The sequence below is a fragment of the Syngnathoides biaculeatus genome, chromosome 2 (genome assembly GCF_019802595.1).
Source record: "Syngnathoides biaculeatus isolate LvHL_M chromosome 2, ASM1980259v1, whole genome shotgun sequence".
NCBI classification, from domain to species: domain Eukaryota; kingdom Metazoa; phylum Chordata; class Actinopteri; order Syngnathiformes; family Syngnathidae; genus Syngnathoides; species Syngnathoides biaculeatus.
The window spans coordinates 6,394,137-6,409,765 of record NC_084641.1 but is presented as its reverse complement, the minus strand read 5'-3'; the positions used below and the strand labels follow the sequence as shown (position 1 = coordinate 6,409,765).

Here is a 15,629-nt window from a genome sequence, read left to right as displayed (position 1 = left end):
TAGGGGGTTCATGTAGTGGATCTACAGGCAAGCCCCAATGGTTAACATCATTGCCCACCACCTTGGGGGACTGAGGTTCAAGACCCAGACCGAACCATCCCCGGGACAAACAGCTGTGATGTCTCCGAGCATGACACTGATACTTGGGTGATACTTGGGCGCCTCAACTGCCCACCAGTGTGTTCCACTGATAAGTGTTTGTGTTCACCGTGATGGGTAAACAGCGGAGAACAAATTTCATATGCACGTATGTTCACGTCAGTAAAGATGATTCTAGTGTACTGCTTTATTGGCTTTATGCCCACACAAATGGTGTTACCTTCTCAAGATGTACAGCACATCCAGATACGAACACTGGGGGGGGGGGATTGAAACTTTGATGGTTTCTCATATTCCTCTTTTGTTGTCTGGCTCAAAGGTTTTTATTCACTAAACAAAGAACTTCAGTCTTACCTAAGTCGTCTAATTGTGGTTCATTGTGAAAATAAAATACATGCAATTATGCATGTATTATTCTAGTTTGAATAGTGTATGAAGGCAAAATCATTTCTGAAAGATCTGAAAATGTCCAAATACTTAAGGACCTAACTGTATGAACACATCAGCACCAATCAACAGATTCCTTCTCTAAATCCTGCAGATTTCATTCCAATCAAATAAATGGTGACTTGACGAGAGCCGTCCATGGATATTTATATCCAGTCCGAACATGGCTCGACATAAGGTGGTGAAGGGGAGGGGTGTGGATGTCCCTCACAGTGGTCACTGACATGGCAAGTCCACCTGTACTGTTCACTCAGAGGAAGGCAGCAACTTCTTCTCTGTCCTGGATGTCAACAAGCAGGGAAGCAAAAAAGCGACGAACACAGTTTGATACCAAAGATAACACACTGAAGACACATTGATTTTGCCTGTGGAAGTAAACCATTTTGCAATCTTTGTGAGTAACAGGCAGCACCAGACTCCCAAATTGCCTTGAAGAGATTGACTACCGCTGAGCTGAACTGAACTGAAATGACAAAATGCTTTGTTGTGTTTGGGGTGGCGCTGCCAAATATACCCCAAATGAGTGAAGATTTTTATTTTCGATTTCTTTCCAAACCTGTGGGTGAGGAGGAAAACTGGTGTGAATGTGAAAAATACATAAATGCTCGGAAATGAGTGGAACACTGCCTACTGGCATAGTAGCTTCATCTTTTAAAAAAAAAAAAAAAAAGACTATAGCTGAAAAAAAAAGTGGCGTACATAAGAATTGAACACAATACAAGCATGTATAACAACTTAAAAGCAGTAGATGACGGTTTGTTACGATATAATGACTTCAAAGACTTGGGGTGGAAGCGGGGTGGAACAGCTGGCAAAAGTTGTCTGGTCAGAAGAGTCTCCGCTAGGATGAAGGGCAAAGTTTATTAAACAGTGGTGAGGCCGGCCATGATGTACGGATGTACGGAACTGGAGGTAGCAGAAATGAAGATGTTGAGGTTCTCGCGTGGTGTGAACAGGTTGGATAGGATTAGAAATGAGCTCATTAGAGGGACAGCCAAAGTTGGATGTTTTGGAGACAAGGTTTTAGATGACTTAGATGGTTTGGACATGTTAAGAGACGAGAGAGTGAGTATATTGGTAGACGGGTGCTGAGGATGGGCCTGCCAGGCAAAAGAGAGAGAGGAAGACCAAAGAATAGGTTGATGGATGTTGTGAAGGAGGACATGAGGACATTGGGTGTTAGAGAGGAGGATGCACAAGATACCCTTAGATGGAAAATGATGACATGCTGTGGCAACCCTAATGGAACAAGCCGAAAGGAAAAGAAGAAGAAGACATCATAACAAACCATGCACTTACACTTACAGATGAATTTGAGTCTTCAATTAACGTGCATGATTTTTCACCTGTAGGAGGAAACCAAAGTACCCGGAGAAAACCACATACAGGCAGGGGGAAAACATGAAAACTCCACACAGGCAAGGCCGGATAACAATTGGGGTCCTCCGAACTGGGAGGCAGATGTGCTAATCAGTCATTCACTGCACCGCTATTAAAAAAATTCGCGTTTCTTCATTTTTTCAAATTGTAAATAACATTCACTGGACTGAGAGGAAAACCCAAGTGAGCTCTTAGATTTAGTCATCGGTTTACCCTCCTTTGGCTGCAATAAAATCAACCAAATGTTTCCTGTAATTGGAGAAATGATGGGGAGTGTGTTGTGATACATGCATGGAGCTGCATATTACAGTCAGCTAAAAAACGTAATAAAAGTTGATTGTCATAATAAAATGGCGTTTTCACAGATTTGGGAGATTATCATCTGTCTACATGTTTTACTAAAGTGTGTGGATATTCCTTATGTGGTGGAAAATCCCTCTCATGATCTGATGCTAACTAGCCTATTTTCAAGTGACTTGTTGGAATTGAGCTGGCCATTTCTAAAACGATGTCTGTCTTGTATTTAAATATACAATGTGTGTTATGTAAACTTCAACTTAGGTGTAAATAAACAGGAACAGAAGGACATGCATCACGTGGTGAATACAAGCAACACAGGGTTTGTTCTGGGTATGTTTAAAAGGCAGGCACTTACATAGCCAACCTACGTTACGGCACATACTTCAGTTTTCTTTGATTATAATGTTTGTTTTTATGGTTGTGAGAAGTCAGAATTGGAATTGGGACAATTACATTTCAATGAATCCTGAAGCCTTGGATGGCCACTCCTTGGAAGAATAGCAAGAGTGCTGAAGCTTTCTCAAGTCAGACAATCTGTCTGACCATGTGATGAAAGTGATGAACATCACTTTTAGAGACTTTTGGATCATTTTCCGGCTTTATTGAAGTCAATTCTTAATCGTAGTTGTACTGGGAGTGCTATTGAGGAAGGCAACTTAAATAGATGCACCCCCCCCCAAAAAAAAATGTGAATATCAATTCAGAAAAAAGTTAACCTTTCATAGATTACAGATCCAAGGCCCACAATTTAAACTATTTGAAGCATTTGTTTATTGTGCCCTCAAAACAGATCGGCGCGGGCTTCAGAAGATTAGGAATAGAGATTATTCAAGAACCGAGCAGGGATCCAGAAAGAGTGAAATGAGGCGCATTAGCTTCAGACGCATGTGAACAATGGGTTACAACTGTCATGTTCCTAGGGTCAAGCCAGTTCTGACCCTCAGCCTACATAGGAAGCATCTCAACTGAGCTAAGGACTGTTGGCAGTGGCTCAATGTCCTCATTTGTGATGAAGGTAAAGTGTGCCTTTCATTCGGGAATCAGGGTCCAAGGGTTTGCAGCAAGACAGGTGAAAAACAGAACCCATGCTGCTTGAGGTCCTGTCTGAAATATCGAGTCAGTCATGATTTAGGGTGCAATTTTCAGTGCAGGTTTTGGTAAACTCTGCTTTCTTAAATCCAAGGTCACTGGAACAGTCTACCAGAATATTTTAGAGGACTTCATGGTTCCTTCTACTGGGGATCTGTAGGGAGATAAAAATTAGAAGCACCAATACCTTGTTTGATGCCCATGCCATCAGTGCTCAAGTGGCCAGCCAACTCGCTTGGATCTAACCCCCGTTGAGACTCTATAAGGTATGACCAAGAAGAAAATGGGGACACCAGACACCAACACAAAGAACTGATAGCAAGCATCAAGGAAATTTGGGCTTCCGTAACTCCCAGGCAATGCCAGACTGTCCCAATGCTACAGCACATTGAGGTAGTGATTAAAGGGATTTTGAACCAAGTATTGAAGACTATCATCAGAATGTACCGTATTGTGATTGATTTAATGTGACTTTTTTTTTTCCCCGATAAAAACTGAAACAAACGTCAATCCAGCCATCCATTTTCTGAGACGCTCATCCTCACGAGGGTCACAGGAGTGCTGGAGGCTATCCCAGCTATCATTGGACAGGAGGACTACACTGAACTGGTTGCCAGCTGATCACAGGGCACATAGAGACAGAAGCCACATTCACAATCACACCTTGGCAATTTAGTCTCCAATGAATGCATGTTTTTGGGATGTAGGAGGAAACCAGAAAAAACCCATGCAAGCACAGGGGAGAATATGCAAACAATATGAAAACACCACACAGGTGGGGCTTTGAACCCCAGTCCTCAGTACTGTGAGGCCAAAGGTTTACAGCTGCCCATCATACTGCCCCATTGTGTACTTTTTATGGTCAGCTGCAGACTTTGTAAAAATACATTAACAAGGCCACCATTTTTATACCAAATGGTCTTCCTTTTGTGACTTGTTACCTTAGCACTGGATCAGTATTTTATAGGCATTGGGCTACCATGTATCAAATCAACACTGCATCAAAGGCAGGTGTAGGATACCACTAAATTACCAGTGGCCTGTTTTGCATCACTTCAGTTTCAGCTGTTTCCAAATGTAGATGGCAAAACTCATTGGGACATTGTGTGAAACATATTTGTACTTTGTTACTTTCCACTACTGATAAACTGAGGTAATCTTAATTACGCATCTTCCAACAAAACCGGTGTAAACCCCTACACCATCCCCCCACCACCTCCTCCTCCTCCTCCTGGATGATCCACCTGTCCTCCCTTCTCCACAACGGGTTGGCGACCCAGAAAGCAGCAGTCATTCAGGAGAAATGCTATGCTGATCCGGAGCGGACCCCTCAGTCACCGGATCAGGAGCAGCTGCTCCGCCACTCGGTGCTATTTTCACCCTGAGGATAAAGTGATGTGCACACCGCACTCACACGTCAGGCTGCCAGGATGAAGTCCCCAAGCAGCGTGCGCACCGACGGCTTTGCGACCGATCCGGAGGACCAAGACAGTGAGAGCGGATCTGATGGCAAGTCCACCGGCGCCTGCAGCCCACACCGTAGAAAGGAGCCAGACTCACCCAGGCGATGGAGAAGGTGGAGACGTGGCAGAGGGGATCTTCCACTTGGTGTGAGTAAACAGAGGCAAGCGGCCAACGCGAGGGAGCGAGACAGGACGCACAGTGTCAACACTGCCTTCACCGCACTCCGCACGCTCATTCCAACTGAGCCTGCCGACAGGAAGCTCTCCAAGGTGGAGACGTTGCGTCTGGCGTGCAGCTACATCTCACACCTCGCCAATATGTTGATGCTGGGGGAGAACTGCGACGGGCAGCCGTGCCTACACCACCAACCAACCGGCGTGCACGGGCTCACACAACTGAGCGCACCGCCACTCCGGGCCATCTGCACCTTTTGTCTGAGCAACCAGAGGAAGCAGGTCAGTGACCAACCAAATTGGGCGGGTCAAAAATGAGTTTTTTTTTTTTTTAAATCATAGGTGGCAAAAGTAGCTACTCAAGTACAAAAGTGAAATATGAAGCTATTTTTTATTATATATATATATATATATATATATATATATGACAATAACTGTCACAATGGAAAAGGTTCATGCGGATAATTCTATTGCAAAAACTGTTTTTTAGCCTAGCACTGACAACCCGGCTACCATTAATTATTTTTGATGTCAAAAAAATTAAATGGTCATGGCTGACAGGGAATATCTTGCTTCCGTTTCTTGCACCACAGTCTGTTATGCTCTTTTTTTTTCAAATTCCTTCATGGTGTTGTGCACTTTTCTGCCTCATAAAACCTAAATTTACATCAACATGGATTGAAAAAAAAAAAACTAAAAACCATCAAGCCTATGTTGACAAACAGTAATTTTTCAAATTTTGTGACAAAAAGTGGAAAAACATTCAGAAGTAGATACCTGAAACATTTACTTGCGCTATTTGTAACTTTTTTTTTTTTTAATTCAATTATGTAGATCTTGATCCTGGAGTTTCCCTAAAGGTGTCCAAGTTGTTGAAGCCAAGGAAACTGAGTAACATTAATAGTCTGCTTTGAATTTGCACATTATCCATCTATCAATTAACAGAATGGCGTCAAACACTACAATACTTCATTTGACTAGCAGTACTTCGATGGCTTGCTTGTTTTATCTTATTTCTTACATGTTAGGTAGAATGTGACTCAAAAGCCCAATTGTTTTTTCACTTATTTACAAATAACCTCTTGTCTCGGCAGCTCAAAGACGGCGGGAAGCGGTCAACTAAAGTCTAAATCCAGAGACCCACATGGAGCGGTCGCACATGTTTACATCTGTACATATTTAATATTTATTCTTAGTTTTGAAGAAAAAAAAAAAAAACACTACAAAGCACTTTGGTTTGTGCCTCTGAACGAACCCGTCTTGGTTGAGCTGCAACCTGAGCCCATGTGAAGGGCTGCACTATTTTAGTCACACCAACCCCCTAAGTCACTACTGCAAGAAGTATAACTATCAAACATCTGCAATATTTCCCACAATCCACCAGGCTCTTTCACACAAAAATGCATTTAAAACAATGTATAACCCTCGAAATAAATGTTGCACTACCTCAAACGTGTTTACCTCAACATGAAACGTGTAACATTACTGTATTGTGACATGATACCTTTGCACATCAAAAAAAAAAATTCTGCTAAATAAATATTTTTGTACCATAAATGAACACCATCATTCCATGTGTGAGAACAGGTTGCATGATGAACTACGGACAAACTTGGCTTACACGACATCAGCAGTGCTGTGAGGCACCATTAGAATGCTTCTTTGAACACTTTGCCATTTCATAAGCTTTATTTCATTAAAAAAGTCAATTGGTTTACATCAGATCGAAGAAAGTAGAAACCAATAATCTGACTGCTGGCGAGGCAATATTTGGGGCGTGTCTTTCAACGGACTAACCAGTGTGACCACAACACACGGGGACAAGTTCGAAAAGGAAGGCAGAGTTTGAGTGAGCACGAGCCAAAATGATATAGGCCAAGTTTAAACTAAAGGGGCAGAAAAGAAAAGAACTTTGGCAGAAATTTGTAAGTTGGCCTTACAGTCTTGTGGTAAATTGTTGTGAACTCCAAGTACAGACTGGAGTGAGCAGAGGCCACAAGATCGCACGGAATGTTTGCTGTCCAAATTAGAGGGCACTAAAAGAGTGAAAACTGAAGACAACACCAAAAGTTACAAAGGAAGAACCAAGTCCTTTAAAAAATGTTCTAAAATAACATATGTAGGTTGTGAGGGCGGGGGAACTATACCAGGAGGTGGCGACGTCAGACGGGCATCGACATTCTACCACTCCTTTTCTATTGGTTTAAAAAAAAAAAAAAGGGGGGGGGTGGGGGTGTAAGCGGGCAGGGGGTGGAGTTCATCTGGCGTCTGAGGTTTTCAGTCCGCTTCCTCTTCCTCCGATTCAGACTCTGGGGGGGCGGGGAGTCAACATTTGAATGACCCTATCACCACGTCAATACTTCAAAACTAAACATCTGTCATTTCTCTCTACTGGAGTTACAGTTTGCAGGCGAAACTCTATGCATATCAGGACTTGCCCGCATTACCAAAATTATTTTTGTGCCACTTTGCTCACTCACCTTCTTCTGCATTCTTCAACCACTCCACAAACTTTTTCATCTGCTCGAGGAAGACACTCTTCCCCTTGGCAAGGTGGGCCTCAGAGTACCACTTCAGGATGGCCTCTTCGCTCAACACATCCGCTGAGGAAGAGGGAAAAAGGTGTAAAAACGTGTTGATGCTGCAGTTGCTGGATGCAACAAGAGGCCTTTAATGACTTGCTGCAATGTAAAAACTGACACCCTGGGTGTTGTTGGGAAATATTTGAGGCATTGCAGTTTTTATTGAAACACACATAACATGACGCAATTGTTTAAAAAAAAAAAAAAAGTTGAGACTAAAGGACAATGTGGATCCATTGAGAGCAAATCTCTTACATCTATTGGGCACTTAAACTACATAAGTGCCTTAAGTCCACCTCTCCGTAGACCAGTTTACATGGGGCGTTCTATTCCCACTATAAACTGCAGATAGATCGCAGCCCAATTCCCTTCAATTTGACTTGAGGTTCAAATGCCCACCCGCAGTGTCACTGCTCGACACGAGGTTCCGTGGTACTGCCCTCTCAACACATACACAATGAGTCAATAATGCAATACCCACTCGCTCTGTATGTAGAACATTTGACCCTTAACGAGGTATAGCTGAAATCCTGGGAAACTGCCAATAAAATACAAAGAAATTAGAGCAGTTGGCATCCCTGCATGCCAAGTACTACCACCGTGTCTGTGACATATTAATCAATAACAGTGTAAATTGATCATCTTTTGAATAAATTATATAAGCAATCGACCTTAATTTTTGCATCGTTTTATATTGATGCGCAACAATAGGATGGTAAAGAAAGTATAATGCCAACTTTAAACAATGCGGTGATTGGTACCCAATGTGATATGATGCATTATTTGTGCTTATAGAAACAAGGATTCCACTGGACAGAAACAATGACAAATATACTTTAGTTAAGCGCTATAAAAGTGTCTCTACTATATTGGTACAGTTTTGCTCTTGCTTGATACGCTAAAACATTTGTTGTAAAAGAAAATCTGCAAATGGCATTTTGTAATTGCCATTTAATCTGTGAAGTTCTGATAATTTAAAACAAATCTATTAGCCGTTGGCCCATGAAAATTTGTTGAACCCCTCAGTAAATTTTTTTTAGTGTGCGGCAAGTCTTAAAAAGGTTCTGTGTGCATGTTGCAAACCTTTGTAGAGGAGCACCACAATCTTCTGAAAGGCCTTCATGAAGTGGATGTTATCGTAGCAATACTCCTGGATCTTGAGCAGCAGGCTGAGCTCGGACAGACCCTGGGAGGTGAAGGATTTCAGCAAAGGGCTGTATTGCTGCAGAGAAGATAAGATTCATTTCATATCACCTTATACGAATGGGCACAAAGTGAAAAAAAAAGAACACAAAAGTGACAAACCTTCAAGTGTTTGATGGCTTGTTCGGTCACCAGCTCTTCTTTTTTGTTCCACTCTACAGAGCTCATCACGCAAGTCCAGATGATCCCAATCATGGCCTGCTCTGAGAGGTTGGCCTTTTTCATCTCCTCCCTGGTGAAAGCAATGATCTGTGGTGTTGCAGAGGACCACTGTTAAATATGATTTGATGCACATTCAGGAAATCATCTGCTTGGCAGGTTGCCTTGCCTCTTTGAGTGGGTCTCCACGGGACATCTGCTCCTGGAGCTCCTTTTGCAGCTCTTTGCGGGCACCAATAGATTGCTGGTTGCGGGCGAAGTCAGACAGTTCCTTAAGCCCGGCATCGGTGAAATACTTAGAAAAATGCTCGCAGCTCCGCTTGTTGGCAGGAAAAAGTTCCTTTAGGGAAGACGCAAAAGTGTCAGAAAACCCAGGACAAAAAAAAAAAAAATTATCTTTGCCTTACTAATGTTTATTTTACCATCAGTCTGTTGTCCATGCCCACTTTGCGGAGACTGCCAGCTACAGAGTTGATGTCTTTCTCATTGATCCAAGACTTGAACAACTTGACGGCAAAGGCTGCAGATACTCCTAGACATAGAGGTCGAGCGGTTACAAGGATATTTAAAACTCCAAGTGGTGAGAATGGCACACCAGTCCCTTACCTTCTTTGACAAGGTTCTCGTTGAAGAGGCTGCTGAGGATGGAGGCTGATATGTTGCCGTTGGCCAGCAGGATGCCAGTCAGCATGGCCAGCTTGTTGCGCTCCGACTCAGTGAACCCTTTCAGAAACAGCAGCAACTATGCAGATTCACACAATAAAATAAGGGTCACATTAAAAATAGAGAAAAGCAGTGTTAATTTGCAAGCGATTGTCATCGAGCAAAAAACAAAACACTTCCAGGTGCTCTGTGTCAGGTTAAATGGTAACACCTGTACAACAGCCAGTAACCTTTCACAATATACATTTGCCATCAACTCGGCACTTAAAAATGTGCTCACCTTCTTGATCTCTTCCTCAAAACCTTTCTCCAGGTACTTGTAACGCCTGATCAACTTGTTAAAAACCTAAGGGGAAAAACATTTTGAGTAACCACGGGATGACCCTTTCAAATAGGGTAGCAAAATTCAAATTTTCAACATTAGAGACATTCCAGTGGAATTCAACGTAATAAACTAAGAATTCTCAAAATTTAAAGTTGATGCTGAAAAGCAAGCTCCACCATAGTTAAGGAAAACATTGGCATACTCCGATAAAAGAAACATATTTCATTCCAGTACAGTCCTACTTTTATAAGTGCCCCAACTAACCAGTTTTACAAGTTCCAAGTCATTGCTTGGCCAAGTTTTTGTTAAGCAAGCTAACAATCTTAAAAGGTCTTATTAGTACTTCCCATTTACCTGAGCATATGCTTGCATCGTCTCCAGGTCTTCTTGTGCCGTAAAGAGGCAAAACTCTGTGCGGGTCATGTCGTCTGATAGTGTGCCACCTGGGGCTGCACCAAAAAGCAAAGACAATTAAGAAATGAAAAAAAATATATAAAATGTTCAAAACACACTGTTCAGAGCACGTCCACACAACATACCCAGCATTCCACCGGCCACCAGAATGTCAAAGAGTGTCTCTGCATAACGGCGGTAGTCAAGCTTGGCGCCAGAGGCATCAAGGAACTTTGCAACTGCCTCCAAGTCAGTGCCAGTTTGATTCAAGCCTTGTACGATACTTTCTTGAAACTGAGTAGGGTCAAACCTCTCCTTTTCATCTGGAGAGGACAGCACATGTGTTAGAAAAACCAAACAAAAAAAGACAAATTAAATGTAGATTGAGTACCACCAACCTCTTTTCCTAGTTTTGAAACGCTGGCCTGTTAGCGTTGGCTTTTGCTGCTTTTGATTATTCATAAAAGACACCTTGAAAAAGATGAGATGTTTAAGGAAAGTGAAACCCAATGACTACAATGGGTAGGTATGAAATATTGCTGCCATTTTTTTTTTGTCTACTGAAACGAGGTAATGAATTCACCAGCAATCCAAAGGAGGTTTTCTCATAAGATAATAAATACCTTTTCTCAAATTATGTTGGGAAATTTCTTTCCCACCTTGTTTTGTAATTTTTCAATTACGCTGTGCTTTTTTTCTGTGATCCTGACAAAGATGAAAGCGTTACAAGATTGTGAAATTTAAGGAGGGGGGGGGGGGGGCACCCATAGGATTCGGTGACCATAAATTACATTGTGGTGAGTCGCTATTGTTTTCTGTGAAGTTTGAAGTAATTCTGTCGATGATGGTGCTTTCGTTTTAGACAAGAACAGAGTGACCTACAAGAGCGAAGGTTGGATTATATTTTGTGGAGATGATGTAATCTGAAGGATGTTACTGATTGTAAGGTAATGGTTGGGGAGAGTGTAGCTCGACAGCATAGGATGGTGGTGTGTAGGATGACCCTGGTAGCGGGTAGGACGATTAAGAAAACAAAAAGGTAGAGCAGAGAAAGGAAGAATGTTGTGTGGCCTTATGGAAATAGCTGAGACAGGCTCTAGATGGACAGGAAGAGCTCCCAGAAGACTGGAATACTACTGCCATGGTACTCAGAGAGGCAGGCAGGTGAGTACTTGGGGTGGCTTCTGGTAGGAAAGGGGAGGAGACTTGGTGGTGGAACCCCAAAATACAGGAAATCATCCAAGGAGAGAGATTAGCGAAGAAGTGGAACATGGAGAGGATTGAGGAGAGGCGGAAGGAATACATTGAGATGCGACATAAGACAGAGGTAGAGGGGGCGAAGGCTAAACGAGAGGCATATGACGACATGTACACCAGGTTGGATACGAAAAGAGAAAAGAATCTCTACAGGTTGGCCAGACAGAGGGATAGAGATGGAAAGGATGTACAGCAAGTAAAGGTGACTAAGGATAGCAGTGGAAGTGTGTTGACTGGTGCCAGTAGTGTGCTAAATAGATGGAAAGAGTACTTTGAGAAGTTAATGAATAAAGAAAATGGAAGAGAAGAAGAGGAGCGTGAATGACCAGGAACTGACAATGATTAGTAAGGTTGAAGTTAGAAAGGGGAAAAAAAAAAAAAAACAGCTCAGACTGGATAAAATTTCTGATTTAAAATTGGAATTTCAATGGTTTGGATTAATGTATCCAATAGGTCATGTAATATGTACTCTACCTTGACAATGTGATGTTAAATCCTCTCATTTAATCATATTTTGAGAAGATTTTTATAGACAATTACCAATTTTCAGGGGCACTGCCGTTTTCACGCGTAACATGACCTACGTGGGCGAATGTGACGTTATTACGTGCCGTTCCAAAAGCTCAATTATATGGGACGGCATTATGCCAAGCGCTGATTTCTCGGATTTATCCTCATCTGATGAAGAAATAGCAGTGTCAGTTGATCAGGAAGCCGGAGGAATACTTCCATACAGATTTGAACCCGTGGCTGTAAATAATGCCCCCCAGTGGCGGAGCCGTGATCTCACTCCCCGCCGAGCCCCGGGAGCGAGCTCTGCTACACGGCTGTAAATAATGTTGAATATTTGGATGGTTCTTCGGGATGAATGACGCGGAGTCTGACAAGCTCGCTCCACCGACCGAGTTCCGGGGCATTATTTAAGACCACAGGCTCAAATCTGTATGGAAGTATTCCTCCGAAGAACCATCCGCGGCTGCCAGTCCGGAGCCTTTGTTTACGCACTTATGTCCCGCCCGTAGGCCTCCAAGCAGTCAGACTCTGCGTCATTACCACCTGAATATTCAACACTATTGACAGTCACAGGTTCAAATCTGTATGGGAGGCCGCGACCCGAGCATTGGGGGCAGCCGTTTGCCGAGCTTTGGCGACGGAGCTCCCTCGTGTCACACTGCGTCATTCCACCCGAAGAACCATCCGAATATTCAACATTTTTTTACAGCCACAGGTTCCAATCTGTATGGAAGAATTCCTCCATCTTCCTGATCAACCAATACTGCCATTTCTTCATCAGATGAGGATAAATCTGATAAATCTGAGAAATCAGCACTGGGCATAATGATATCCCATGTAATCGAGCGTTTGCACGTAACATGTCACATACACCCACATATGTCATATGACTTGCAAAAATGGCAGCGCCCCTGAAAATTTAAAATTGCCGACTAAAATCTTCTCAAAATACTATTAAATGAGACAGCATTTAACATCACATTGTCAAGATAGAGTACATATTACATGACCTATTGGATACATTGTTAATGCAAACCACCAGAATTCCCCTTTAACCCCTCTTATGCAAGTTGGCCATTCTATGTCCCACAGGTGCCAGACAGCACAGAGAACCTACATAATCACATGAGATTGGTACACTGCTAAAATATTAGCAAGAAGTAACAGTGAATGTTGCTTGCTTCATCATTTATTGGCACTCTAGTTGAAGTTTACCGTAAACCTAAAACAAAAGAATTATACCCGTTTAGTGCTCCAATACATAAGACCGTTTATCACAATGAATTAAAAGCACACACTGCAACTTGTAAATCAGATGTAATACGGGCTAATGAAAATTATCAAACTTGCAGTGCTTCATCTTACCCCTCTCAAAACGAATCATGGTACACAAATGCAGCATAAACATAAAAACGATAATCCCTCAAACTGAAATACAGGTTAAAATAATATTCGATCGTGACTTCTGCTTTCTATGTTACTGTATGTGTGTATCACATTGTCTGCACCACACTGCCCCTTCGAGGTCACATTGGTTATTTTATGTAAACCATTGGTGAAAAATGGGTCAGTTTTTCTTCATGCCTACCAGTGTTGCCGATTACGTATTGTCTTTTGAAGTACTAATAATTGAATAAGCCTTCCCTAACATTTCACACTATAAAAATAAGTAAATTAAGCATGTTATTGGTGAAGTCAGACTGGACCGATAAGTAAAAAAAGTAAAGCCTACAACATCAGATCGGATGTAGAAAAAGTTGGATCGGGACATCACTAACAAAAATAAGTACTCTGACAATGGGCATTTTGATAATTATAGTAGCAACTATTTAAAAGTGTATAAGAAACTGAGGTGTAAGAACGAACAAACAATCAATTCAAAACTACAACAGCTAACAAAGGCACGCCATTCGACGACGCTACAAACTGTGTTACACGAACATACTAGAAACTGAGATAAACAAAACGCGAAATGTTTAATGAACGGTTCAAATGAAACTTACCTGGCTCTAGCCAAATAAATGGATTTAGCTGTTGGCGTTAGCTACCTGAGGGCCTTACCATGCGCTGAGCTAGCCAGTTTTGCTGGGCCCTCGGACGAGCTCGTTAATCTAAACTACCAAATTGACACCTATCGGACGTCATGTGTCGAATTTTTCGCTATTTTCCAGCGCCAACTTACGTGAAAAATAAAAAAGTCGAAGTGTCATCTAGCAATATTTACAACGTACCAGGGAAGTGGGGAAAATCCGCAAGTTGGCTAATTTAGCTTAAAGAGTCTCCGAATGTCGCCCATGACGGAAACATCAACGTGGAAGTACGACGTTTTTTTTTTTAATACGACATCGGATCACATGCCTTGTCGTCTTTAATGCGGACGATGACGTGTGACACGTAACAAATTCAACGGAGGAGCGAATACTCACCGAAATGAATGCAGATAAAAAACGGTTATGAACCAGAGGAGTCGAACGGAGTGTCGCGAGTGTGAGAGCCCCAAACAAAAAGACCTTCCAGTCAGGACTTCCGCAGGCTCCACCCTTTGCGCATGCGCTTTTAACAGTCACTTCCGTTTCAAAGCGAAAAAAAAAAAAAACAATCCAAAATGTTTTCTTCCCCTCCTATTGTGTTCTGAGTGGTGGTTAAGAGGTCCTCCTTTCGTGCACATAATAAGTTAATCATTGCTCATTATTATACAACTCTCGAAAAAAATTAAGAGTCCACATAAACACTGTACCTTTTTTGTTGGGAGGGCATTTTTTTTTTTGTTTTCAGAAAATAAATGCTGCTATATCAGTGATTCTCAACTGGTGGGTTGCTAAGCCACTTTGGATGGACAGGGACTTCAAATTTCCATGACAGAACTGACAATATATGACACTTCGAGGTGACAAACGGTATAGTAGCAAGGCATCCCAAGTTAGGACCATATTTTACCGTTTTTCATTATCATGTTTTATACTGGGTTAGGTAGTTTGTTCACGTCCGCCTCACAATTGTAAGCTTGCGAGATCAAACCCAGGTTAATTTGGCCTTCCGCTATGAATTTGCAAGTTCTCCCCTTGTCCAGAGTATGAGGGTTTCTCTGTACTCTGGTTTACTCCCACATTCCTAAAACGTGCATGGAAAGTTACTTGAAGACTAATTTATTTGTGTGATTAGTTTCAATGTACTGTAACTCCATCAAGTTGTAACGGTCATATTGTAATAATAATAAGAAGAATGTAATATATTAGCCCTTTTTAAAATGTAATAGGCCCATAACGTACTGCAAATAACCACCCATTACCATCATAAAAGTCCTGAACCAATAATGTACACTACGTTTGGAGATACCTTGAAAGGCTAACAAATAGCAAACAGGACGACTAAACCTTCATCAAGTTAAATACTGAATATTTGTTAGTTTATCACGGACCTGCTGAATGAAGTTTGTAATGTTTTATGCCGACGAGCCGGGTTCGTAATACGTAAATGCGCGATGTCATGCAAGAGAAATGTCTATTTGCCCATTTGTATCATATCGGACTTTTAACACATAGCACTGGGTTCCATTTCGAGCCAAGTCAAATGAATACACCC

The 15,629-nt window shown here is 42.0% G+C and overlaps 2 protein-coding genes across 3 annotated transcripts; one reads left to right on the top strand and one right to left on the bottom strand.

Annotated features, from left to right (window-relative positions):
* Nucleotides 1-4,558: 4,558 nt before the first annotated feature.
* On the top strand, nucleotides 4,559-5,279 carry LOC133505868 (transcription factor 15-like). The gene has a single exon (XM_061829387.1). It carries the CDS (start codon nucleotides 4,746-4,748, stop codon nucleotides 5,268-5,270), a length of 525 nt encoding a protein of 174 aa, XP_061685371.1. The 5' UTR covers nucleotides 4,559-4,745; the 3' UTR covers nucleotides 5,271-5,279.
* A 1,577-nt stretch (nucleotides 5,280-6,856) lies between these two features.
* Nucleotides 6,857-14,627, bottom strand: bzw1a (basic leucine zipper and W2 domains 1a). 2 transcript variants are annotated; one of them, XM_061829368.1, is made up of 12 exons: nucleotides 14,474-14,627; nucleotides 10,676-10,748; nucleotides 10,424-10,600; nucleotides 10,239-10,333; nucleotides 9,840-9,905; nucleotides 9,503-9,638; nucleotides 9,319-9,428; nucleotides 9,066-9,236; nucleotides 8,840-8,986; nucleotides 8,618-8,756; nucleotides 7,433-7,555; nucleotides 6,857-7,261 (listed from the first exon to the last, which is right to left on the bottom strand). In XM_061829368.1, the coding sequence occupies exons 2-12, from the start codon at nucleotides 10,737-10,739 to the stop codon at nucleotides 7,230-7,232; spliced, it is 1,260 nt and encodes a 419-aa protein (XP_061685352.1). In that variant the 5' UTR covers nucleotides 10,740-10,748; nucleotides 14,474-14,627; the 3' UTR covers nucleotides 6,857-7,229. The 2 variants fall into 2 exon arrangements, with proteins under 2 accessions (XP_061685352.1, XP_061685359.1); XM_061829375.1 differs by lacking the exons at nucleotides 10,676-10,748; nucleotides 14,474-14,627 and having other exon boundaries at nucleotides 10,328-10,333; nucleotides 10,424-10,501.
* Between the last annotated feature and the right edge of the window lie 1,002 nt (nucleotides 14,628-15,629).

Excerpts from the sequence above, each read along its gene's own strand:
- LOC133505868 (XM_061829387.1), top strand. The coding sequence starts at position 4,746 with ATGAAGTCCCCAAGCAGCGTGCGCACCGACGGCTTTGCGACCGATCCG.
- bzw1a (XM_061829368.1), bottom strand. The coding sequence starts at position 10,739 with ATGAATAATCAAAAGCAGCAAAAGCCAACGCTAACAGGCCAGCGTTTC. Across the intron at positions 10,334-10,423 it reads GGTGGCCGGTGGAATGCTGG|CCCCAGGTGGCACACTATCA; the intron begins GTATGTTGTGTG and ends TTTTTGGTGCAG. Across the intron at positions 8,987-9,065 it reads GTGGAGACCCACTCAAAGAG|ATCATTGCTTTCACCAGGGA; the intron begins GCAAGGCAACCT and ends GCAACACCACAG.